The sequence below is a fragment of the Aspergillus saccharolyticus genome (genome assembly GCF_003184585.1).
Source record: "Aspergillus saccharolyticus JOP 1030-1 unplaced genomic scaffold BP01scaffold_48, whole genome shotgun sequence".
Classification (NCBI taxonomy): domain Eukaryota; kingdom Fungi; phylum Ascomycota; class Eurotiomycetes; order Eurotiales; family Aspergillaceae; genus Aspergillus; species Aspergillus saccharolyticus.
In genome coordinates, this window is record NW_020290658.1 from 146,165 (window position 1) to 170,904 (window position 24,740).

At 52.6% G+C, this 24,740-nt stretch overlaps 8 protein-coding genes across 8 annotated transcripts; 4 read left to right on the forward strand and 4 right to left on the reverse strand.

Moving 5' to 3' along the window:
- Positions 1–367: 367 nt before the first annotated feature.
- On the reverse strand, positions 368–3,367 carry BP01DRAFT_306010 (uncharacterized protein; the record flags this gene model as incomplete). The annotated part of the gene is made up of 3 exons (XM_025572216.1): positions 368–619; positions 695–2,358; positions 2,416–3,367. 3 exons carry the CDS (start codon positions 3,365–3,367, stop codon positions 368–370), a joined length of 2,868 nt encoding a protein of 955 aa, XP_025427358.1.
- Positions 3,368–7,551: 4,184 nt separating this feature from the next.
- On the reverse strand, positions 7,552–8,381 carry BP01DRAFT_369137 (Tvp18 family protein; the record flags this gene model as incomplete). Its single annotated transcript, XM_025576535.1, has 4 exons — positions 7,552–7,852; positions 7,901–7,996; positions 8,258–8,273; positions 8,345–8,381. The coding sequence occupies 4 exons, from the start codon at positions 8,379–8,381 to the stop codon at positions 7,552–7,554; spliced, it is 450 nt and encodes a 149-aa protein (XP_025427359.1).
- A 414-nt stretch (positions 8,382–8,795) lies between these two features.
- On the forward strand, positions 8,796–10,287 carry BP01DRAFT_305912 (uncharacterized protein; the record flags this gene model as incomplete). The annotated part of the gene is made up of 4 exons (XM_025572212.1): positions 8,796–8,838; positions 8,890–8,938; positions 8,992–10,033; positions 10,093–10,287. 4 exons carry the CDS (start codon positions 8,796–8,798, stop codon positions 10,285–10,287), a joined length of 1,329 nt encoding a protein of 442 aa, XP_025427360.1.
- A 106-nt stretch (positions 10,288–10,393) lies between these two features.
- BP01DRAFT_418801 (uncharacterized protein) lies at positions 10,394–11,514 on the reverse strand. The gene is made up of 2 exons (XM_025579356.1): positions 11,372–11,514; positions 10,394–11,319 (listed from the first exon to the last, which is right to left on the reverse strand). The coding sequence occupies exons 1-2, from the start codon at positions 11,473–11,475 to the stop codon at positions 10,467–10,469; spliced, it is 957 nt and encodes a 318-aa protein (XP_025427361.1). The 5' UTR covers positions 11,476–11,514; the 3' UTR covers positions 10,394–10,466.
- Positions 11,515–11,654: 140 nt separating this feature from the next.
- BP01DRAFT_171248 (hemolysin III family protein) lies at positions 11,655–13,052 on the forward strand. The gene has a single exon (XM_025570772.1). It carries the CDS (start codon positions 11,888–11,890, stop codon positions 12,845–12,847), a length of 960 nt encoding a protein of 319 aa, XP_025427362.1. The 5' UTR covers positions 11,655–11,887; the 3' UTR covers positions 12,848–13,052.
- Positions 13,053–14,488: 1,436 nt separating this feature from the next.
- Positions 14,489–16,049, forward strand: BP01DRAFT_360512 (uncharacterized protein). Its single transcript, XM_025575929.1, has 2 exons — positions 14,489–14,998; positions 15,075–16,049. Exons 1-2 carry the CDS (start codon positions 14,525–14,527, stop codon positions 16,038–16,040), a joined length of 1,440 nt encoding a protein of 479 aa, XP_025427363.1. The 5' UTR covers positions 14,489–14,524; the 3' UTR covers positions 16,041–16,049.
- A 370-nt stretch (positions 16,050–16,419) lies between these two features.
- BP01DRAFT_360514 (SDR family NAD(P)-dependent oxidoreductase) lies at positions 16,420–17,878 on the forward strand. The gene is made up of 4 exons (XM_025575930.1): positions 16,420–16,756; positions 16,824–17,014; positions 17,166–17,317; positions 17,401–17,878. The coding sequence occupies exons 1-4, from the start codon at positions 16,594–16,596 to the stop codon at positions 17,789–17,791; spliced, it is 897 nt and encodes a 298-aa protein (XP_025427364.1). The 5' UTR covers positions 16,420–16,593; the 3' UTR covers positions 17,792–17,878.
- A 768-nt stretch (positions 17,879–18,646) lies between these two features.
- BP01DRAFT_386518 (serine/threonine-protein kinase) lies at positions 18,647–19,887 on the reverse strand (the record flags this gene model as incomplete). Its single annotated transcript, XM_025577677.1, has 2 exons — positions 18,647–19,248; positions 19,302–19,887. The coding sequence occupies 2 exons, from the start codon at positions 19,885–19,887 to the stop codon at positions 18,647–18,649; spliced, it is 1,188 nt and encodes a 395-aa protein (XP_025427365.1).
- Positions 19,888–24,740: the final 4,853 nt, after the last annotated feature.

Here is a 24,740-nt window from a genome sequence, read left to right on the forward strand (position 1 = left end):
GCATAGGAAGTATGTGCATACTAACTAAATCTCTCTAACTACATGTAGACACGTAGACTTGTCCTGCACATAGTACAGGATGTTAGTACAGATTGGCTCGGGGCTGGCTACTAGTGGTACCTACCTAGCGTAGTACAGTACATAGAAGCAGTCAATCAGTCTACTCTGTTTTACACAGGTTCTATCCACTATTATTCGTTAACAAGACACACACGCACGCATGCACATGTGCAACACACTAGCACAGGATAACAAAAAAAAGGAGCGACGAGAGAGGTGAAAACAGGAACTTGTACGAGATAATGCATGCAGCTAGTTTATCTAGTGCTTTGCGTTGCACCCACCAGACACTACAATGCCAATGGATTTAGTTGATGGTCTCGCCTATGTCGCCCTCGGAAGGCCGCTTCCCGTCAGCAGAAGCAGACAGTTGCGCGGCAATGTCATCGATAGGCGATCCATCCGGCGGAGACATGATGGTCGGTTTCCCTGCGGAGAGATCGTCCGTGGTGACCGGCGCGACAGCAGGAGCCGGTGCAGCTAGGTTGTTGTCGTCGGCCAGGGGGATGGAGTGCTTCGCTTGGGTGAATGTCGGTTCAGGTACGGGCACGGGTGCGGACTCGGCCTCGGGCTCGGGATGGGTTTCTTGCGCCGGGTTGATGTCTGCTGCTGGGGCTGCGGCGCCCGGGGACACCGGCTCGTCTTTTGGGACCTCTTCCTTCTCAGTGGCGGGAGTTGGAGCCTGCGGTTCGGCCGATTCACCAGCAAGGTTCTTGGCAATGGGAGGGGCCATGGGTTCCGGGGCGGTTGCCTCAGCCGGGGACGGGGCTTTGGCCGGCTTCTCATCACCAACGGTCAAGGTTCCATCTTCGTCTATTTGCCAGACATTCCAGGTCTCCGTAATCTTGACCTCCGGGATGGTCGGGAGTTCTGGATGGAGGATGGCGGGCCTTCTCCTGGCGGGCCCACGAGCTCGGCCCTTGCGGGCATCGCTGAGTGGTAACTTCTTGACGAGCTCCTCCTTGTCTTCTTTAACCTGCGGTTTCGGGGGCGGTGGCGGGCCCATTTGAAGACGCGAATTCAGGTCGGACAGGAACCCGGCTTTCAGAGCGGCAATCTTACTTCCTCCGGGCCGTGCAGGGACGGCTGGCTTGGGCTTTACGTCCAGGTCCTTGCCCTGTTCATTGCTGCCGCGAGGAATAGGCTTAGAAGGCCGAGCCGGGATTTGTGGCTTGGGTCTGTCGGGGATTAGAGGCGGCTGTCGTTTGTCTGTGGGCGAAGTCACAGGTTTCGAGGAGGCATCCACAGAGGAAGCCTGTTGCGGCCGTTTCTGCGGACGAAGGGGAATGCTAGGCTTTGAAGGAACTTCTGGGCTCTTGACCTCGTCATCGGCTGGCTGAACTGTCGTCACCAGCGTATGACTTTCGGGCGCATCTTCCCAAATATCTCGGCTGGGGAATCGCTGCTTGGAAATCTCGGGGCGTGCGGGTCTTCCTTCCCGGTCATCCGTACCCAGAATGTGCGAAGCAACCTTGTGGGCGTCAATCTGAGGCGCCTGGCTCTTGCGATTCGACTCTTGCTCGGGGGTCTCAAAGGCTTCCTCCTTGGGGATGTCTGGCGTAGATACAGTAGCGGATAGTTGTAAGCTGTTGGGCGAATCCTCCCAAATATCCTGGCTTGGGAAGCGGTGCTTAAGCTGTTCCGGGCGCTGCTTGAAGCGTTCTGCTGGAGTGAGGGGTTTCTGATCCTTGTTGTCATCCTCGGGAAAGAGAGGCTCGTATTCCTCGACATCCTCAAGCGGGGTATGTGTGCCTTCGTGCTCGTCGCGCGAGTTGTATCTTGCTAGCGCGGGCATGCCGTTATGGATACTAGCAGTCCTGCTGTTGGAGCGGCTGTGGGTCACGCTTGGGGTGCGGCTTCGTCCTTCATAGTCTACGCTGCCATTTCGGCCAAATGCTGGTGAGACAGCCGGATGTTGGAATGCCGACTCCGGGCGAACTGTGTCGGCTGCCAGAATCGGCTCTTCCTTCACTTCCTCGTGATCCAGGTTGTGGGTGAGCTCCTCGGGGCCTGGAGTCTGAGCGTAACCATCCGGATGATGCAGCTGGTGGTACGGTTCGTCGACATGAATCACACGGGATTCGACCGACTTCTCATCGGTTTCCTGTTCTATTGCACTTTCAGGCTGGGCTTGTGAATCAGTAGCCGGGAAACTGGAATTGCGCAAAGGTGACTCGACAGCGAGACGGGAACTACGACGCGAATCGATTCCAGGTGAAGCCAGCTGGTGCGTGTACTCGTCTGAGGCAATGTAGCCGACCTCTTCATCGGGAGTACCGGTCAGAGCGGGGGATGTGCCTAGAAATCACGCGATCAGGAACCGTCCAGCGGCAGTGACTGACCACAACAACTCACCTAGACCAGAACCAGTCACTGCAGAACCACGAACAATCTTGTTCAAATCGTCACTGCTCAGGGCCCAGTCGGGCCGCGGCGTACCAACACCCGGGCCATATTGGCCTTGCTCCTCTCGAACGAACTCATCAGGGTGCTTCTCATACCAAGCCTTTTCAAACTTGTCGTTGGAAGGAACACCATGACCATGCAGACCGTAGCTTCCAGGAGGCAGAGAGGCCTCACGGCCACTGCGAGTGCGGTGATGATTACGACCAGAACGCTTCTCCTGGGGCTCGGCCAAGTAAGGGCTCGGAGAGGGAGCTTGCACATCGCCTGCATTGGGGTACATAGGGACTCTCTGTCCAATCTCCGGTATGCCATGTTCCTCTCCGTGAAACGACTGCCGACGATCTGCGGACACGGCAGAGGAGTCACCCCGTGAGCCGCTGGCTCGCGAGTGTAGCGAGCGGGTCGGCCGCTCGGAATGGTCATCAGTCGAAGGAGACGGAGCCCGCCCCAGGCCTGCTGCTGCAGCCTGACGGGAATCCGTCCGTGTCACGGCCTGCACTCGGGCCTTGGCGCTAGAAGTGGGCAATGATGGTCTTGGCGCATGAAGCTTGAGATCACTTCCCACATTCCGAGTCTCAGGCGGTGTGGTCTGTTGGTTATCGGGCACATTGGCCACATCCAAGTCCTGGTATTCGATGCCCTCCTCACCAAGCGTAGGTATCGTAACACTCGGGGGTCGCTGGGGCAGGTCATTCGACGTGGGTCGTTTCAGGCCCCATCCGTTGGGCAAATCATTCAGAGGAGACGGTGCGTAGCTATTGCGAAAGGGAGACACTGAGCGCTCTGCACGGTGGGACGGACGAGGAGGAATCTGGGGGCCTTCTGCTGAGGCGGGGGCCAGACCCTGCTGGGGAGACCTCGACGGCCGCGGCGGAATGGCGGGCGCTGCTTGTGTAGTCATGGCTGGCTGTTGGGAGACAAAATGGGATTGATCTGAGCTCGAAAGTCCAATCTAGCGATCAAGTCAGTGAGTTACAGGTCTATGAAGAGATGGAAATCTCTATTCACGGGAGTGCTAGCCAAGGCGCGTGTCAATGGTTGGGCTGGTGATGACGCTAGCACGGGGCAGCTTTGCATCGGTCACTGTGTATGAACCCGGCTCGCAATAATAAGGGGAGAAGGATGGCAGTACAATGTCTATGTATTGACGGGGGTTTTGTTGAAATGAGATTGGGGCATCAGAGAAAGGTTCTTTCAGATAGATGTGGGGACCAATCTAGGCAAGGGATGTACACATTCTCCCAAGCAAATAGATAAGGTAGATGCGATGCACAGCCGATCATCTTCTTTACTGTTTGACATCCCCCGCCACCACTTTGACAAGGATATGAAAGATGGACAGCGTTGGAGGGGGAGTAGGCAGTTTGGGAACGAATCATGAACTCTGATAAGAGACGCAGAAGTGGGATTCGCTTACCGGTGAGAGATTTTGAGGGCGGGAAAGTAAGTATGCCAGGTGCTATACTATGCTTATGCGGGCAAGCTCAAAAGGAGGGAGGATTGGAGTAGACGAAGGTCAGAAAGCATCAATTAAATTGAGCTGACAGAGCGTAGAAGAATTGATAGAGCGGAGGAATAAAGTACTATGTAGTAGCATTGATTGGAAAAATACAGAGTAGAAAGGTTTTGAGGGAGAAGAAGGAGGAGGAGGAGGAGGAGAGGGAAAGAAGGGGAGGAGGAACTGGAAGTTATGATGATGTATGACTGGATTGTGACTGGAAAGACTCCCGTAAAAGTGGCCGTAAAGACCAGGACTAACCGCATTCTTTTCCTGCCACGGCCCACCGCCCCGTCGCGTGACGTTCTCTGACGGCGCCCCGTCTCTTCCTTTGCTGTACGAACCCCGTATGGAAACCGTTTGGTAACCATCTGGGAACCGTTGCCTGGCTGTGAGCCAACGAGCTTTGTTGGTTGCAATTACGCCCACTCATACTAGAGAATTAATTGAGTTGCCAGGACCAGGTCCGTTTTTTAGGTTTCCCGATATTCTCTCTTTTGATCTTCTGAATTCTTTCATTTCTTTGAGACTGTGAGACTGATACGACTCCCTCGATGCTGCGTAGTTTCACAACCGATTTGATATATTCGTTGGTTTGTACTGTGTGTACGGAGTACTGTGCACGGAGTACAATCTGTCCCTATCACTTCTTGCATTGCATTCCTTGAGGCTTTTTGTCCCTCCTTCGCATCTGCATGCATTGCCCAATCTTCCTGATTAGGCTACGGGGTTGCAGGATAAAAATCAGTTGCCTATCAATTTAGGGACGTTAGTTTCCCCAACGACTGTTCTTTGGTTCTGCGCGGTGGCATCCACGAGAGCTCAATAATAGCTCATACTGGCCAGGTTCCCCCCGCCTAGTCAAAACTTGGTATCAACCTGATGATCGGGGCCCCCGTCGAGCTATTTTGGCTCTTTTCACTAAAAGGAGAAGTTGAAAAAAAAAAAAAAAAATTCCCTCGCCCTAACTGCCTGGGGTGACTGAATTGTACAATGTACTTCGTACCTGGCGTGCAAAATCTCTCGTTGGCAATTCTGTCCCTCCCCTCATCACTGACGTGAGGTTTGTGGCCGGGCTAGACCGTGGTCGGAAGAAGCTGTTAAAGCCACAGGAGTCATGCTCGTAATGTGGTATGCGACAGCAGCCAGCTACTCAGGAACCTTCAGTAGTCATTGTCAATTGCACGGAAGGGTTGAAGCTGATCGAAGCTATGTACTACATGCGCCTTTTTTTCTTTCCACCTAGCGGCGTAGATGCCAGTACCAGGGACCCCTCATGTGGCGGTGCGGGCTGGCTGCACATGGGCCTGATCAGTGATCACGGATGTCTTACAGCTGATGTGCTGGTCAACTGGCAGCCAGCTAGCCAGCTTTGATAGCACACGGTGATCATAATGTATATGCAATACATGCAATATGCATCTATTGCATAGTATGAGCGTGCAGAGGCCTGAGCCTCTCTGCACCAGGGCTCTCATGAAATGCTAGGATGATGAACTCTTCCAACCTTCGTATTGGATTCCAGGTGATTGTATCGACTTGTATGTGACTGGCCACATCACACCCCCTCAGCTGGACCCCACCACGTCTGAGGCGGTGAACAGCCTCGACTCCAATCGGCTCCACATCATGATTGCATCATAAACCCATCGCGCCTTATCGTCGACACGGGGGTTTTTATGCCGGTCTTTGGCGATAGGCGTTTTCCTTCATGATAAACAAGGCGGAGATGTGGATGTTGACTGGGAGGGAATGGGTCCTACTAATCGGTATGTGAATCAATTCTCTACGTTCTAGAATATCGCTATCTGAGAAGACAGATCCTCTGCTCCGGATACGCATTCGATGAAGTACATCGTAGATGTGTCTACCCCTGGAATAGATAGACTGAGACCAACTGGGCTGTCGTTACCGCTTTCCATCTTGCGGACCGGACCAAGTTTATGCTCCTCCGTCACCCCAAACCCAGATACCAAATCACGAAGATTCTTTTTCACCATGAGAGCGAGAACCATCAAGACCCCATTGCATCCAATCTAATCTTTCACTCCCCACACCATAGAAGATGACCACAACCATCGCCAACGCCCCTCTCACTAAATCAACCGAAGACCCGATACCTGGATATCCAACAACCATCCCGAAATATCGCGCATGCAAGAACGGAGCCACGAGGGACACGGGGTGGGGGGGTGAAATCCGCGCTGCATTAGCACAGACATCTGGCCCGAACTGCTACCTCCCTGGCCAAGACTGATGGCTCCGACGATCGAGATTGAAAAGCCAATGAGCACCGTTCCTGCGCTGGTCTTGTCGCCAACGCCGGACAGCACATGGGGGTTGACTTCCATCGTCTAGTGTAGATAGCAGCTGAGGTCTTCTTGCCTTGGGTAAAATGGACTTGGTAAATTACCATCCCAATACAGACCAACAGCAGTGTAGCTGCTGCCTAGCTGGGCAAGTATAAAAAAGGAGGCGGAGAATTAGACTGCCAAGGGAGCTACTAAGCCATGTATCATCCATTCGCGTGATTCATGGAACTGGACATACAATTCACAAGGTCTACTCACTCTACACAGTGCGCAGACGCCAACCGCGCCGCCCGAAGCGCGGGGTAAAGACTGGAAGACGCGGGTCTGGAGCCACCCCCTCTTTCAGGAGGAAGTGAGGGGAAATGGGTCAAAACTAGGTATGACGTAGGGAAGTTGCCCCTGAGCATGCACACTTTGGTCCTGTATGGGTTGACGTTCCTGCAAGAACATGGTAAATTGTAGATATCTGTGACTGCGGCTTCTAGTACTACAGTAAATCTGTGCCTGGGCGGGTGATGCTAGGTGTAGTTCCGGAGAGTACATTATAGCAATTGACAGCTTCCCCGGGGAGTATACTGTACCGAACATTTGACACAACTGCCTGATGACTGTCGACGGAGCTGGACATGGCTGCTAGCTGATCTTCAGCCATCGTACTGCCACAGCCATCTGTACGATGCATGATGCCGTCCGGATGGCCAGGGCGTGTGCATGTAGTCGGACAGACTCCTCATTCTAAAGAAGTAGCTGAGGTAGCTCACTTCTCCTGAGCGACAGACTCCCTGTAACATATGCCCTTCGCCTTGAGAAATGGAAACGTTCATATTCATCGCCAAGATGCTGGTAGGGTATTCGCTGCGGTGAAGTAATAGTTGTTACAGGTTTCATCTAATCTCATCACAAAGGCCTCGACAAGGTCACAAGTGTCAAAACAAAGCAGAGCGATACAAGGTCTGGAAGCATTAGGCAAGCTCAAGCAAAGCAGCAGCAGCCCAAACTCCAGCGAAGCTAAATCAGGATTCGCGAAAAGCAACGGAAAACATAGGAGTGCATGACGCCTTCCTCACAGTGAGCATGATCAAGCTTCACCGTGCCACTCTCAGCTTCGGCTCCTGGAAGCCTCTGCGCTTCATTATTTGGCGGTCTCAGTAGACTGAAGCACCGTTTATCAGCATTCGCCTTCATTCGACCCTGAACCTTCTCGGAAAAGGGTCGTACGCGAACATACCCACATACCACAATTTTTTCCTTCTTGCACGCAGAGCCGCATGGTCTCTACACAATCATCTGTGCAAGGCCCTGGCCACCTAGTGTCTTACTACTGACAAACTCCTGGCTCTTGACGGCCGCCAGCGCGTAAAAGATGGCGGCGATCAAGAGAACAACCGCCGCAGCGATCAAGCTGGTCGCCTCCTTGAGCAGACTGAGAAACTGCACAACACTCATAACGGCATACATGCCTGCGCGCATCCAATTCGTTGTAAACTTGCGGATGAATTCATCGAACTTGGGCGAGGTCGGGCAGATTCGGAGCAGGAAAGGTACTTCGGTGAAAATGAGAATGAACGCGGAGACACTGCAAAGGTAAGCCATGTCCTCAATCTGCAGATACTGCTTCACTTACAGGCACAGAACGCTGAAGATGATGATCACCGCATTGAATGTAAAGATGTTAGCGATGCCGAGGGCCAGGCACAGAATAATGCACAAGACACCCGTCCTAGTTCAGGTCCAGTTAGCGCTTGTGGTCTGCGATGGCGTATGCCTTGATTCTGCTTGAGAATGTGATTCCGAGGCCATTGTAAGATGTTATATACTGCTATAACTTGCTGACAGGCTTTGCAGAAGCTCCCATCGCGGCGCACCAAGCGTCCATGTTGAGATCCCAGGCAGCAGTCGTTCTTCACTTCGAATCGTGGATGCAAGGTTCGCAGGCGGTTGAAATCAAGAAGAACAACTGAACAGAGCAGTCGCAACGTACCATTGTCCGTAAATACCTGCACGATGGGTGTAAGCTCTTGGATGTCCTTGAATCAGTTGAACAAGTGTAAATAATGCAGGTCCATACTGAAGTTTCTTTGGCGGAACTCCTCGGCGAGAGTCATGGTGACGTTTGCAGACAGTGATTGACTATGGAAAAAGGTGTTCTGTGGTAGGGGCAGTTGGTCTGGGCTCGTGATGGTGGATGTGCAATATCAGATAGGTCTTTTGCGCTGATCTGCAGTATTCTAGGTTGGGGTAGATTGTAGCGCGATTGACAGTTGACGATGGGGCCAGTTTGTCTATCCGACCGACTTGCTCACCGCCGTGACAATCCGGGGCAGAATCTGGGCTCCCGCATTACTTCCACCATGGTTGACCCTCCGCATAACACAGCATAACATCCACTGCACTTATTCCTTGCCTGCACCGCTCTGTCGGATCGACACGAAAGCACTCGGCCTGGGTATATCGCGCAGGCATTTACTCCGCTGTACATAAGCACATTTTACTTGCATGCTCCACATTTGGTTGCGGACATGGAAGCCACAGTCTCCAGGCACAGCCGCAATGCTTCTAGATGTAAGGAGTTCCGTATGATGCGATGTTCAATCTCCTGCTAATAAATGACAGCTTCCCGGCCTCGTAGTACGACGAAAGGTCCCCTTGACCAAGTAGACGAGTAGGCAGAAAAATGTACCTTTTCGTTGTCGAGGAAATTGCTAATGAAGTCAGTCCTCTCGGCACTGAGACGGTGAACATCTCAAGTCCACTCCGGACAACGGCTCTTCCTGAGCTGTTTGGTACCTCCTTCGAGAACTTGGATCCGCTCGCTCCTGATGATCTACCACCTACCGTTGAGAAAGATCTCTCCTTTCTGCTTCGCTACGAGGTCTACCACTCTCTGTCGCAGCTGGACATACCCCATGCCTTGCGCTCTGAATTCATCGTTCCAGCATCCAGCGAGTCATTACCCACTACCCTTCAAAAGCTGGAGCAGCTCCTGGCGGAAGGCCACTTCTTACTGGCTGCTCACCTCAGTGGAACGATCCTGTCATCTTCTTTGCTCAAGCCTACCGATATCAGACGCATCTTTGCTTTGTTCTACACCCGCTTAGCATGTCTCCAGCTTTCTGGAAATACGATCATTGCCGCACAGGAGTCCAAAGCCCTCGAGGACTTGACGTCCGCTTTTTACTACGTGGAGCCGTTACCTGACAAGTCTGACAAGGGCCAAACTTATCCTCGTCATATTGTGCCTTGGCCTCTGAGAGCTTTGGCCGTGCGACTCCAGAGTATAGGATTCGGCGACTCTCGTCGAGGTATTGGCGGTCTTTATGAAATTGGCTTGGAGGCAAGAAGAGAGATCCTGCGGACAGATATCAGTCCGGCGGAGCGGCAGCTTTGGAGGGAGCGACTCGCGGACCTAGGGGTTCGAAACGTCAATGCGTTGATAGAAATGGGCGATCTCAATGCGGCCAAGCAAGCACTCGATAGTATGCGCATGTCAGGCATGCCCAACGATTTACGCACGTCGAGTAAGGTGTTGCTTCTAGTGCTTATTGGGGATCTCGACAGTGCTAGGCGACTCTGCAGCGAGGGAACTGAAACGGAGCAGGGCTTTTTTAACGCTCTCCTTAGCATGGCCGAGGGCCAATATAGCGCTGCAGCGGACGAATGGCGCAGTCTTCTGGAACGCGAGCGCCAGAGACCCGACGAAGCCGTCATCCAGCAGAATCTAGCAGTTTGCTTGCTGTATACGGGTCACTTGAACGAGGTAGGGCCCCACGGCTATGATGATTACCCATCGGCTCGCAATGCTAACTTTCGTACTAGGCTCGCGAGGTTCTTGAATCCCTGATACAAAAACAGCATTCTTTCCCAAGTCTCGTGTACAACCTATCGACAATCTACGAGCTGTGCTCCGAAAAAGCCGGGAAGCTTAAAGCTGAACTTGTCGAGACTGTAGCGAGACAACCGGCGAGAGGTGACTTGAATCTGGACCGGCCGAGTGCAGACTTCAAGATATGACGATGATTGATCGCAAGTATCGACAAAGAGAACCCTCGCTCTCGAAGGAAAAAACAAACTCAACACTAGTTGTCTATGTGCTATGGCTAAACCAATTGAACCATTTACCTTAAGCCAGCCGCCGCCACCAAACCTGGAACGCCATGCAATGAATTATTGATAATATCGCCCATATGCCATCACAGACCCTCCTTGATGGAAGTCAGATTGGCCGGGGGCTTCTGTTTCGGCCTCCTAATGATAATCTTATCGCCGTCTTTCTGCCATCCAAGCTTCTCCATGTCCACCAGTTTCTCCCATGTCAAGTCCTTCTCCCCGGTACAGCCTTCTGTGATCCACCTGGAGTCGGAATTGAGATAAGCTTTGCCCACTGCTTTAAGAGCATGCCTTCTGACCCGGTCCTCGGCCCAGTTCAAGACAGCACGCAGGTTGGAATCTACTCCCCTACGAATTCGCCAGAATACAACCCAGTCATCATGTGCGAGCGCGTGCAGGACATCGTCGACCACCGACGAATGAAACCCATGTTTCCTGCGCGCCCGTGCACGCAGCTCGTAGGCAGCACCCAAGTCTTGTTGTCGACAGGCGGAATCGAGAATTTGGTACGATATGATCTCCTTCAAATCGGAGTCTGGCAGTGGATGCGACGGGGTGTGAAGTTCTTCCAAAAGGTATCGGAGAGAGGGAGTGTACGAGGGAGGATGCTGGGCTCGGATGGCAATCTTGACCGAGAAGAGGTGGACTTGTTGTGAGAAAGTAAGAGGAATTGTGGAGGCAGTGGCCAAGACAGCCTCTCGGAGTTTTCTGAGGGAGAGAAGGATAGTAGACAGCTCTGATGCTGCGGAAGGTATAGATGTTCCGGTTGATTTCGTGGGTAGGGAAGCTGGCGGGTTCTTGGTAGCGTCATCAGATGCGCTCCTGGGAAGAGAGGTCCAGGCGGCATCCAGATCTTTCGCATGAAGAGCGCAGAACTCCATATATCTTTGAACAATACTTTTATAATAATCCTTTTGAGCTTTATGATCTAGCAATCTGCGCACGTCAGCCCGGCCGGAGGTGGGGGTGGGAAGGCACGCAGGCGTACTTCCGGTCTCCCTTGGATACGAAGCCCACGGTCTCCAGGGAGTCTGCCACAGGCTTCAGGCGGCCCCCGGAAGCCTTGCAGGCCGGAGGCGCTCGGTTAGCCATGATCAAAACGAGTGACGAGTGGTATATAGCTGGTTGGCTGGATGTTTGGGGAAGAGGAAGATGGAGGTAACGCTAAGCTATCGGCTAACTATTGTGAGTGGGGGATGATTGTTTGCCAGGTTTGCGTAGTTTGCTTCGTCTTTGCTTCTCTTTGCTCCCCCAACAATGCCCGAGAAAGCGGCGACTTTCCGCTGAATCCCAACCGACATTCTCGTCCTTGTCCACCCTTTTCTGGGTCACGGTGATTTTGGGGACCTCCGGTCACTCTTGGGCTATCGGGTCGTTGGAAGCAACTCACCTTGGATACTCCTTCCAAGGTTGCCGGTCCCCTACCTCCCTCGCCGACCTCCCTCACAAGATCCCGGAATCATATCTGTCATTGTACAGTGTCTGCAGCATACTGCATGTGAAGATGTCCGCTCGACAGCGTCACCCCACTCACGGCCCAGAGAAGGTCCTAGACACGAGTCAGCCTGCTGCTGTGGCAGCTGCTGTGCTGGAGCAGCCTCCCAAAGTTCTCAAGAAATTGCTTCACTGGGACGAGCTCCCCCATTGGCAGCGCGATAACCAGCACATCCATAGCGGGTATCGGCCGGCTTCGGCTTCCTTCCTTGGTTCCTTTCATTCTCTGACCTATCTTCACAATGAAACGGTCAACATCTACACGCATCTGCTGCCGTCGTTGTTGGTTGTGCCGGCGGCCTTCGCACTGTATCGGGCACTAGCCCCCCGATATGAGACGGCGACGCAGGCGGACGTGATTGTGTTCGGCTGCTTCTTCGCCGGGGCGGCCTTCTGCCTGGGCATGTCGGCCGTCTACCACACGATCTCGAATCATTCTCCCATGGTGGCGCGCATTGGGAACGCCTTCGACTACGCAGGCATTGTCGGGCTGACGGTGGGCAGTTTCATTCCCAGCGTGTACTTTGGCTTCTACTGTCAGCCCGCGCTGCAGCGGCTTTACTGGAGTATGATTTGCACGATTGGCCTTGGCTGTGTCGTGGTCTCTATCTTCCCTCAGTTCCGGACTCCAGGCTGGCGGCCGTTCCGGGCGGCGATGTTTGTCGGTATGGGCCTGTCAGCGGTGTTTCCCGTGATCCACGGACTACGCCTGTACGGGCTGGGGCAGATGACACGCCAGATCGGACTCGGCTGGCTAGTGCTCCAGGGTCTCCTGTACATCCTGGGGGCAGCGATCTATGCGGCTCGGGTCCCCGAGCGATTGCGACCCGGCCAATTCGATCTGTGGGGAAGCTCCCATCAGATTTTTCACGTGCTAGTGGTCTGCGCCGCAATTGCTCATCTGACCGGGTTGCTGAAGGCGTTTGATTACAGACACAGCGGGTTCGCCGCCAACTGTCCTTGGAGCTGACGGTGATTCGCCGGCAAGGGAATCCAGGATCGCACAAGGGGGGAGTGTGTTTGGTTGCTGGTCACCATCTAGGGGAATTTAGCCATTTTAGTTGGTGCTGAATCTTAGAAGGAAAGAGAAGATGACTTGAGAAATAGATGCTGACGTCAAAACACGGAATCCGAGACATTTTGTCTAACAGTTCAATTTCCACATCGCGGTGCTGACCATCGCAAGATTCCATAATTGTGTGAATGTCATTGAAGGGTTCATATTCAAAATGTTCACCGCTTGCCCTGCAACATTTCAAACCGGGCAGATGAATCCCGCAACCAGTATTACAGCTCACATGGTATGCGCTGGCCTGCATACCGAAACTTCTTCTCCAGAGCTATTGGATGCTACGTCAGAGACAATAGCCTTTGCTCGCCTTACCGGCTTGATGTCTCGAACCCAGAGAAATGTTTTCCATTGAAGTTGAATGGGGAGGGGCAACAGTTTGAAACTCCCCTATCTCGACTAATAGAACCTGACGAACAATTGAACGGAATGGTATACTCGAGCTTATTGTCTTGTTGGAGACCTCTTACGTTAGAAATTAGACGAGAGTCATGGTTGGGCCGTTCTGGCAGCCAAGCAATAATGGCTGAAATCGAATCTGGCATCAATCTATTTTTTTTTTTTTTTTGGTTTTCATTTTTTTGCTTTTTCCCTCTCGACAAGTAAAATGAGAAAGAATGTTGAAGCAGAAAAAATATACAAGATAACAGGAAGGTCAGTTGGACACACACATTCACACACCCACACACACACACACATGTCCAGAGATCACGACCACGCTCAGATTTGCGAGGACCCCGGCTTTTCTCTTCTTTCTCTGTCCCCATGCGCGGTGGATCAGATGGAATGATCGAGGGTGTCACGACGGCTGACTTCATCTGCGCTTACCGTCGATTTATGGATTTGGCGATACGAAGTCAAGTCTTGCAGGTTGGCCAACCCGCCCCAGCCAGTCAGTTCACCTCATTCGATTCGATTCAAGTTAGTCAGTCTTTCTGTCTGTCAGCCCCAGCCTAGCAGCCTAGCAGCAGCAGAAACAGCTAGCGAACCAGCGAACCAGCAAAACCAGCAAACCAAGCAACGACGAGCCTAGCCTTAAGGGTAAGGGGCGGCCGAAATACTGGCACTGTGGGTGCGTGTGTTTGGACGGTATAAATAAGATTGTGAGCACGCTGCTGCTGATGGATTCAAGCTTATATTATACTTTTCTTCTGGAAAAAAAAAACAAAAGTATACGAGGTCTATATAAGGTGATGCCCCCAGAGTCTCGACTCTGCAGATTCTGGACTCGGACGGACTGCATTCTCGTTTCGCACTGAGACCGCACGCACCGCATGTATTGTGTGTATGTATATGTGTCGTACTATTATTGTATATGGTTTTTTCATCGCTCCCAGTTTATCTTTTGGATTGCTAGACATCTATGGTGGAGAGAGCCAGCGATAACCCTAACTCGCGAGTTCCCAGTACACCATCGCCACACCTCCTTTCCAGACATTTCCAGGAGAAGAGAGAGAGGTCACACAAAGGCAACAAAGGACACACACACACACTCACGCGCGCGCGCACGCGTACCCCACCCTCATACCAAACCATCAGCCCCCTCAAACACACCCCTCCGAAGAACGAAAAGGATAAATGCTGGCAGAGACACCCTCGGTTCTCAAGACCGAACAGCACTCCCCCGGCCTCGGGACCGGCTCGCTCCCCACCATCGACGCCCCGAAACTGCGGGCTGCGTGCGAGAACTGCCGCCAGTCCAAGGTGAAATGCAACCTGTCTGGCTCCGCGGGGGGTAGCGAGGCCCCGTCGTCGCAGTCGTCGTCGTCGTCGGCGGCGGCGTGCATTCGATGTCTTCGACACGGGTTGACCTGTCGGTATCGCGTCGCCAACCGGTCTGGGAAGCCCAAGGGGAGCAAGAACCGGGCTACCTTACGGAAACTGGGGCAGCTGCAGCTCCAGCAGCATCAGCAACCGCGGGAGGAACAACGGCAGCCGGTGGTTACTGGGGAAGGAAGAAGCAGTGGTGGGAACCCGAATCCTGGGTGGAGCTATATCGAGTCGTTTGTGCCGAGCCAGGCGCCGTCGGTGCATGGGATGGTGAAAGAAGCAGTGAGTTTGATGTCTTCTCCATGGACTGACTCCCTCTGAGTGCACAGGCTAACGAGGCTTCGAATCAACTGCTCAGAGTCCTCAGGATACCCGTCAACCCAGCCATTCCGACAGTCCTGATAGCCAAGGGGTGAGCATGACGGATGGGTCTGCATTAATGGAAGACACCCCCACCTCTACGCAGCACATCCGCTATCCTCAGCGACATCCGCCGGGCTTGGGTGGTGGCCTGCCGCCGGGATGTTATGTGCCACCATCACCACCACCACCACCGCCGCCGCCGCTATCCATGTTCGACCCCACCACGACCACGGCTACGTCGTCCATGTCGCCGACCTTCCTGCAGAAAGAGTTCATCACCAAGGGGCTGACCAGTTGTCCGCTGGCGGTGCACATGCAACCGACCTGCGACTGCGGTGACGCGTTGATGTTCCACATGAACCGCCTCCGCTCGGTGACGACGATGGTGCACCATCCGAGGTTCGATCTGGTCCTCCAAGCCATCGCGACGGGGCTGGCGACGTGCCGCGGCTTCCTGCAGTGTCCCGGCTGTGCCAAAGACGGGACGCATCTGCTGTACGCGGCCTCGATAGTGGATTTTACTGTTCAATTACTCGAATATGCCATTCCCTACGAGCTGTCACTGGCGAGCGCCGCCGCCGCCGTCGCCACAACGTCCGCAGCGCCAGCGACGACGTCTACGACCCCCACCCCGTCGACGACCACCGACCCCAGCGTGCTGGTGGGCTACGGCGAGTACGAGATTGCTACGGACGAGACGCGACGCATCCGCCGGTTCCTCCTCCGCGGGCGACTGCTGCAGTGCCGGGAGGTGGTGAGTCTCCTGCAGGAGACGGTGGAGGTGAGTCGGCAGGAGCTGCTGCTCAGCCGCGGCAGCCCGGCGGGGGGACCGACGGAGCTGACGGCGGCCTTTGAGAACGGGGATCTGATCCTGCAGATCCTGGCGGGACACGATGCGACGGTGGAGGCGTTTCTGCAGGCGCTGTCGGGGGAGGGGTGTATGTGTTTTGGATGCTGTTGAGCGTCGGAGGGAGAGAGAATCATGGGCGGGAGTGGTTGGTCTGGTATACCAGCCCGGGATGCTTCGGGGGTGGGAGATTTTAGTGATACCCCTCTTTGCGGGAGGTGTGTAGTACAATTGAAGTTTTGTTGGCCCTCTAACATCATCATCATCATCAATCCATTATCCAGGTAGTGGAGTACCCTCCGTACACGAGAGGATGGGAAGAATGGGGGAAGATGCTACAAGCGAACACGAGGGGGAAGGGGGGAGGAATCCTACGTGGGATTGTAACGGAGGTAAGCAATGTGTGACCTGATGAACTTTTAAAGCAAGTCACGGCAAGTCAAGGTAGTGAGTAGTGGTAGGGGGGGGGGCGGCTGCTTCCAACCGAACGGGGGTTCACTTCGCATCGCGGGGTGAGGGGGGTTTGAACCGAGGCATTTCCGGATTGTTTTTACTCCTACAGACATCATACATACAACATCACTTCACTTCACCTTCCTTCCCTTTACCCCTACCCCTTGATTAACACTCAAAACAAACCCTCCTCCACAAAAAGGCCAAACCAAAAATGAACCGTCTCACCCAACTCTCCTCTCAATGCACCTACCCCTCCGGCCTCCTGGCCAACCAAACCGCCCTCCTCACCGGCGCCGCCCAGGGCATCGGGGCCGAAACCGCCCGATTGTTTGCGAACGAGGGAGCTCGCGTGGTGATTGCCGATATCGATGAGGGTGCGCTTTACAGTCCGCATTTACTCTTTAAGCTCAAAGGGAAATGGCTAACACTCAAAGGTCCCAGAAAAATCCCAAGCGCTTGCCACGGAGCTCAACACCCGCCATCAAAAGACCATCGCGCTGGCGGTGGCGGGCGATCTGATGGACGAGCGGTACATCGAGGAATTGGTCGAGAAGACGGCGGCGTTCGGGGAGGGCAAGATCCATGTTATTGTGAATAATGCGGGGTTTACGTGGGACGGGGTGATTCATAAGGTAAGTACCAAGTAGATGTGTGTGTCATTTCTGCCAGTCTACTAGTAGTGCCAGTAGTAGTAGGGTATATATCAAGTTATATACACCACAAACCCCCTCCAGCAATATTTATTGAAAACTAACTGCAAGTTAATAACTAAATCTATGCCAGATGACAAACAAACAATGGAATACCATGCTCGCCATCCACAATACCGCTCCCTTCCAGCTGGTGCGCGCCGCGGCCAAGTACTTTCGCGTCAAGGATGGTGAGCCGCGGTGTATTGTCAATATTAGTTCGACGAGTGGAGTGCATGGAAATGCGTGAGTGACCGACCCTTTTTTTTTTTTCTTACTTGCCATCACGGGAGATAATCAAAAGGTACTGGATTAACCTTCAATAATAGAGGCCAAGCCAACTACTCCCTCGCCAAAGCCGGGATAGTCGGTCTCACCAAAACCCTCGCCAAAGAATGGGGCCCGCAGTTCGGAGTGCGCTCCAACACCGTCGCCTTCGGCCACGTGCAGACGCGTCTCACGGCGCCCAAGGAGGAAGGCGCCACCATCACCACCTCCGACGGGGAGAAGGTCGTCCTGGGAATCCCCGGGAAGCAGTTGGATGCCAGAAGAACGGGTGCGGCTTCGGGGGCGGGAGCAGCTTCGGCCTACCCTGATATTCCGCTGGGGAGGCCGGCGAGTCCCGAAGAGGCGGCCAGGGTGGTGTTGGCGGTGGCGAGTCCGTTGTTCGCATATGTTACGGGGGAGACGATCAAGGTTACGGGAGGACGGAATATGTAGATGCTTTTTTTCCTTCCTGAGGTTGGAGGGAAATTTGGGGGTTTTCCCCATAAGTATCAATATCTTGATAATATATACACAGAAGGGGAGGGGGGGGGGTTCCTCCTCCTTTGACATTAAATCATATCCTAACAATAGGTTGGAACTACGTGACTTGGTCCTGTCAGTGTCACTACGCTATTACATGCTTAACGCGAGGAGGGAAGAGAGTGGTAATGTCAAGTCTGCATCTGCGATTCAGAAGTCGCATCATAATACACTAATATACATGGCTAAAGGCACAACGAGATAACCTCATCTAACATAGGCATCACCACTCGCCACTAGACAATTCACATACCATAGCAACAATAAAATATATGTCCATGTAGTCCAATGTAGGCAGTAAGCTGCCATCAGCCAATACCTAGCCGAACCTAACACCAAGACCACCACTATGTATTATGTATATCTCAATATCACAACTCCAACATGTCCGGGGTATTTTCTTTTCTTTCAATGGTCGTCCAATTCCAACGCCAACAACGCAACAACGCAACAAGTGTATGGCCCAGCAACCCGAGCACCTGAGCCGAGCAAAATTTCACCCAAGTGTAACCATTAGTCACCAACCAAAAAAAAAAAAAAACTGGTTCGGCAATTTATGCCATCAAACAAAAGGGTATAGTAAATCCAATCCGGAAAGGTATGTCCAAAGAATGTAGTAGTCGAAAAAGGAATCCTGGATCTCCTGTAGTGGGCAAAAAAATACAGTCGAACAGTGTCCAGGTCCGTCAGACGAAATGTCAAATGCCGTTAATCATGACTGCGTAAAGTGGCTTTTGTTGTTGTTGTTTGTTTTTTTTTTTGGGTGATTCAATAAACAGGAATCATACTGTAGGGAATGACATGTCCCTCCGGAACCGGAATAGGCTCCGAGGGATAGAACTCCTTGCAGTCTTCAGTCTCGAACCCCCCAGAAGACATCGACGAGACACTGTCCATGTCCGGATAGTTTTCCGTGAAGGACGAGGCACTGGAGACCACCGAGGCGGAAAAGTCAGAGTACTGAGACGATCCAGACGAAACAGAGGATTGGGTGTTGAAGGCATCCACTGGCCCGGGCACGGGGTGGAAGTAGTCAACGGGACCGCTCGTGGCCCAGGGGATAACAGGGTTCATGGTAAACCGCGGGCAATCCATGATCACTTGACGGAGTTCCGGGATGGTAATCCGCTTGGACGGGTCGCACTCGAAAATGCGGCTGAGAATACAGATCATCTCATCGGACAGGGGCAGGATAGTCTTGAGGAAGTACGGATCCTTGAGATACGCCCGGAAGGTCGAATCCTCGATCGAGGCGCGTTTCCACGGGTTGCGGCCGGTGGTCAGATTCACCAGAATCACCCCGAGACTCCACACATCGTTAGGTGCCGACTCGTAGCACGTCACCGCTCGCGAACTTGGCTGCTGACATTCTAGGATTACATCAGCGGATGACCTTCATTATACCCGGACATGATTGACCTACCTGGAGACATGTAGAAGGTTGACCCGCAACCGAAGTCGGACGTCAAATAATCAGTCGTCGCTAAACCGAAATCCGCCAGCTTGACCGTAAGGCCCTGGTCTGTCACCAAGATATTCTCCGGCTTCAGATCCCGGTGGTAAATTCCAATCGAGTGGCAGAAGTGAACCGCATCCAGGATTTGCAGGAACACACGCTTGACCAGCAGGTCGTTGCCCACAAAGTTGCCCTTCTCGGTGATGCTGGAGAACAAATCGCCTTCGGGGCAGAACTCGATGACCACATAGGTGCAGTCCACCGAGTCCATGATCCGCACCAGGGAGACCACGTTGGGATGTTGGCTGGCCAGGTGGTGGAGCTTGATCTCCCGCTGCTGGAACTTGAGCTGGCGAGCATCCAGTCCGGACTTGTTGAGGGCCTTGACAGCATACAGGACATTGGTATGGATGTCAACGGCCGTGTAGACCACCCCGTAAGCCCCTACGCCCAGGATGCCGGTGAGCTCCAGCCGGTTGGCCAGGAGAAGTCCCAGGCGGTCTTCCGGCGCATAGCAGCGGGCGGGCGGTGTGGGGGGCGGCGTGGGAAGCATGGGGGGATACATGCCATAAACGGGGGAAGGGGGAAGCATGAGCATAAGGACGGCAGAGTAAAGGGACTGTGTAAAGACACGAGTCTCTATCTGTCAATCAAAGAAAGTGGAAGGGGATATGAGTGGGAGGGCAGACAGTAAGGGATCGTTGATATAAATCCTAGGATAGGGTCCAAAATCCAGGTGGCGGGAGTGTCAAGTAGTCATCCAAAATCCAGAGGAACGTTTTTCGAACTGTCCAGTTGAGATACTTCAGGGAGCCATTGATGGGATGGATTCAGGAAGTTGATATAGACAAGGTAAATAAGATCCTAAGGGGTGGATGTCCAATGGATATTGAGTCGAAGTCCTTTTGTATGTTGCCTCTCTCTATTAGTGGGGAGGGAGGCGTGAGGTCCAGTGGCAATCCGAGCGGAAATGTTGTACAGCCAGGGATGCGATCCAGAAGATTGTAGGTCCAACGATGGGGTAGGGGGCCAGAGGGATTGTTAACAATGGGCGAGTAAGGCGTAGTAAGGCGAGTTGTTTCCGAGTGTATAGTATTGGTAGGGGAAAGTGGAGGGAGGGGAGGTATGTATGTATGTGTGTATTATGCGCAAGGCAAAGGAGGGGGGGGGGAGGGGTTTATGATGATGATGTGCACACCAACAACTATATAAACATAGAAGGAAAGAAGAAACAAGAAGATGATACACACAGGCGGGATCAAAAGGGGGGAGAGAAAGAGACTAAAACAGAGGCGGAACCAGAGACAAACAGAGAGACAAGAGAGACGGAGAGGTAGAGAGGCAAGAGGTGGGAACGGGGGGAGGGAAAAGGAGAGGAGGGATGGACGGGAGGGAGAATGAAATCAATAAGTTGATAAAAATAAGTAAAAAACAATTGAAGAAAGGGTAAAGATGGGCGCGGGTAATGATAAGGAGGTGATGAATTTAATTCCACGGAGTTTAGACTCGTGGCCAGAGCCACCGCAGCGGTTCCCAGACGAATCAAGCTGGTGCTCCCCCCAGACTCCACTGCACTAACAATGTATGATGCTTAGACTGGATGGGGTCCGAGGGAGGCGAAAAGCTGACTATGAGTCTGGGCGGATCCATGATGTGGGAGTATGGGTGAGAGTAATAAGGCATACAGAGAGTATACGTTGTACTCAAGAGACGGACAGAGCCGGAAGGGGAGGAAGCATATTGTAGAGTGTGTATGTAGTGTGTAGTGTGGGTTGTGGGTTGTGGGTTGTGAGGTGTAGAGGTCAGCAGACAAAGACAAATTGGAAAAGACCTCAATAAAGCACCTCCACCACTCAATACACCTTACAGCCACAACTTACACAACCACCACCACCTAGAATCAATACTCAACTGCCCGGAGAGAACAATCAACAATAACAATAACCACTATCACAACAGCATCAATTACCCACAACATCATCAACAACATCATCATCATCATCATCATCATCACCATCATCATCATCATCAATTCTCATCCGAGGCGGTGTAGGTGTGACAGGTCTTGTTCTTCCCAGTTCACCTCCAGTCCACTGCAGTCCACTCTAGTCCACTCCAATCCACTCCTGACCACCACTCAAACACAAAATTTAAAATAAAATCACCTAACCCAAGCTCCACTCACATCATGCACCATCCACAATTCCCACTTTTCCTTCCCAGCCTGGCCCGGGCGGAATCGATGGAAAGGCTTTCGACAGGCTTCACCCTGATCATTGGCCGCACGCGGCCTGCACTGGGATGAATAAATCCGCCGTCTCTCGAGTCTCATTGGCACCCGAAACTGCCACACCACCCACCAAGCAATCAAGTCATGCAGTGATTCACTGGTGGGATCCCCTCCCCTCTCCCCGGGATTGTTGGACTGGAACGGGGCGGCAAAGCTCCATATGGTCTGCGACGGTTCGAGCAACAGACCAAGATCCTGACCCTGGTTCCAGCCTCCCTCAAACCAAGTTCAGGCCGGCCAGCTTTTTCTTGGTGGAGGTTGCAAGCCAAAAGGCGACTTAGCAAGTGAGCACAAAGGATCGGAAGGGTTTTTTTGGTGGGGGGGTGCGTGGAAGCCGCTTAAGCCTCTTTCACACCACTCGTTTCCCATTCTTAGAATTCCTGCGCACCCGCCGCGTTGGTTGTAGAAGGAGGCTGGAGGGGACTGGAACTGGAAGAAGCACAAGTGAGCTGCTGCCTCAGTGCCACTGCCCAGTGTTTACTCGTCGTAAACTACGAGGGGGAGCCCCACTCAGGCTCCCTTCGGAATGATGGACCATTGTTTCGTCTTCTTGACAGGGCACGCACGACCGATCTGGGGAGAGGGTTTAATGAGTGACAGGTTTGATTTTGATGGTCGAAGGGCCGTCGACACTGTAGGTTACGTCGGTAGTCTATCGGCACTGCCAGCTCATTTGCCCTTGTTCTTCTCCGCCTCGTCTCTCTCTCCCCTCCTTCAAGTGGAACGGAGATCTATACGAAACATCGAATCAAACAAAGGAGAGAGGGAGTGCCCTGTCGACAAGATTGACAGTTGCGACAGTCCTGTAGAGATCACTGCGTACATTCATGCCCTAAAAACCCACACCGTCTTTTCTATCCCCAAACCAAGTCAACTCTAATCTCGTCCATTGCCATGCGAACTGGGAGCTCAACAACAGGGAAACCGGGAACTACTACTGGTAAAACACCACTCCATCGAATCCGAAAGTGAGGCGATGGCGATCAGACCAATGACAGGGCGGTTCGTCCGGAAGAGGGATAGTGGCTCGGATGACTGGATCAGCGGCTGATGATTGGCTGCTTTGCTGCCACGTTTGTTGCCTCGTCGGTTCAACAGTCAATTCCACACCAGGTTGCACGGGCCAGCTGCCGCCTGCCCTCCAAACCTCCAGCTGTCGCTCTCGCACCCTTACTTTGCCGGAGTATCAAAAGCAATCAAGATTATAAGGCACTTGACCCCTCCCCAAGCAAACTCAGAGTTATTGTACTCCGTAGCAGCTCTTCATTTCTCTACTTCATACGGTTTGGACAGTGCTCCGTAGATAGATAGCTAGCTATAAAACTACCGGTACAGCCTTCGCCCTACATTTTATACCGGAGTATGTACCCAGCAAGTGAAGCCTAAGAGTGAGACACCAATTGTATCACCCTTGCTCGATTCAACTGATCCATCGGAGAATTCCCAATTGGGCCTGTCTATCCTTCCCGCACCCCGAAACTCAAGACGCCCGTTTGGCTCCTGGAAGGCGAGAGAAATGCTCCGCGGGGGCTGCCACGCTGGTGGTCGCACTCAGTAGGGAGGGAGTCACTCGCTCATCCCGTGCCCTAATCTCTCGCCTTGAGGGAATTGTACTGCCCGGGCACCGGGCTAACCATAGGAATGTACATGTATGTGTACAAACAGAGGAGGTATAGGATAGGCCTGCACTTGCAAGGTGGGTTTCTTGTTAATTCAATGTACGCAGGACAAACATACATGTACATGGACGCTGGCTGCATAAAGACCCAGAGGGAAAGGTTGGGGGCGGCGCCAAAACTGCACAGTACAGCAAGAAAGACACACTTGCAGGAGATGGTATGCTTATTGGGGGCCTGAACTACTGCATGATCATGCTTGTGTGTACCATGTAGTAAGTTCAAATGTAGTAGGTACACTACAACGTACAGTACATGTAGGACTGGCTATGTAGTTTTTTCACTGTAAGCTGTCTCTGGTCACTGATCTTTCTTCTTGGTGAGGACTAAGTAGTATTTCCTCCTACTGGTCTACTCCCGCAAGCTGAATCCCACTTCTCATCCTGATGACTCACATCATCGATCCTCCCCGCGCGCTCTATATATCTCATAATCTACAATCACATCGTTAGTTACGAAGTAAGCATATAACACATCACACACATCCTCCATCTACCTTTTCCATATTGGTAATGATGTGCACTAGAATCCACCCAAAAGCCCCCGACCGAAATCAGACACCCTCCCTACATAAACCCAAACGCAAGATGATCTCATGAATCCTCCGTCCGTTCCAAATCCATCTCCCGGGCCCCTACCCGGCGCCATTCGCAAGATCGCAAACCCGCCGACCAGATTCCCAATCGGTCGGGCAAGGGTAAAACACTCCCTTTGTTTGTTGCTAACCGCTCAGAGAACAAGGGATGATGTTGTTTGCTTCCGAGTCTTCTCTGCTCAGCCCGACTCAATTATACCAAGATCGGCATAGTTTCCCTAATCTAAACCCCACGGCTCTGCGGATTCTGTCTGCTCCGCATAGAAGAATCTCGAGGCCCTGAAATAGTAGTCTGCAGTGATCAAACGCAATTCTCGTAAATATATAGCTTGTGGGACGAGACGCTGCAAGCTGCCATATCTGCGTCTCTTCAAAGCGACCAGGAGAAACCAGGGCCTATCATTCATTAGCTGACTCTACTAAATCAGCTAACTAGAGCACATTGTCTAACTCAACCTTCAGCCTCGTTGGCAAAGAACAAGGCTACCCTACTTATTTACGGGAGTACTACAAAGAAGTTACCTAGTTACAACCTACAGCTTACACTCAGCTAACTAGGACAAGGGGTACGGAGCACCTAACTTATATCAAAACTTACATCGTAAGTAAGTGACCTAGTTGTATATAACTATAGTTCACTGGTAAAGCTGATCAGAAGAATGCACACAGCCTTATGTGTTCACCCCCCCCCCTCTCTCTCTCTCTCAAACACAAACAAACAAATATACATCACACAGACAGTGGTCACGACGCTCAACAGCCTCAACAATGGATGAATGGCACAGCACCTCTCCTACCAATCTGCCGTACAAACTACGCAGCTAGCAGAATATGTACCGTGGTAC

What these genes read in the sequence shown, in the direction of transcription:
- BP01DRAFT_418801 (XM_025579356.1), bottom strand. Translation starts at nt 11,475, where the DNA reads ATGGCTAACCGAGCGCCTCCGGCCTGCAAGGCTTCCGGGGGCCGCCTG. An exon ending in GTATCCAAGGGAGACCGGAA is followed by an intron (nt 11,320 to 11,371) that starts GTACGCCTGCGT and finishes TGACGTGCGCAG; the next exon opens with ATTGCTAGATCATAAAGCTC.
- BP01DRAFT_171248 (XM_025570772.1), top strand. Translation starts at nt 11,888, where the DNA reads ATGTCCGCTCGACAGCGTCACCCCACTCACGGCCCAGAGAAGGTCCTA.
- BP01DRAFT_360512 (XM_025575929.1), top strand. Translation starts at nt 14,525, where the DNA reads ATGCTGGCAGAGACACCCTCGGTTCTCAAGACCGAACAGCACTCCCCC. An exon ending in ATGGGATGGTGAAAGAAGCA is followed by an intron (nt 14,999 to 15,074) that starts GTGAGTTTGATG and finishes TCAACTGCTCAG; the next exon opens with AGTCCTCAGGATACCCGTCA.
- BP01DRAFT_360514 (XM_025575930.1), top strand. Translation starts at nt 16,594, where the DNA reads ATGAACCGTCTCACCCAACTCTCCTCTCAATGCACCTACCCCTCCGGC. An exon ending in GATTGCCGATATCGATGAGG is followed by an intron (nt 16,757 to 16,823) that starts GTGCGCTTTACA and finishes CAAAGGTCCCAG; the next exon opens with AAAAATCCCAAGCGCTTGCC. An exon ending in AGTGGAGTGCATGGAAATGC is followed by an intron (nt 17,318 to 17,400) that starts GTGAGTGACCGA and finishes CTTCAATAATAG; the next exon opens with AGGCCAAGCCAACTACTCCC.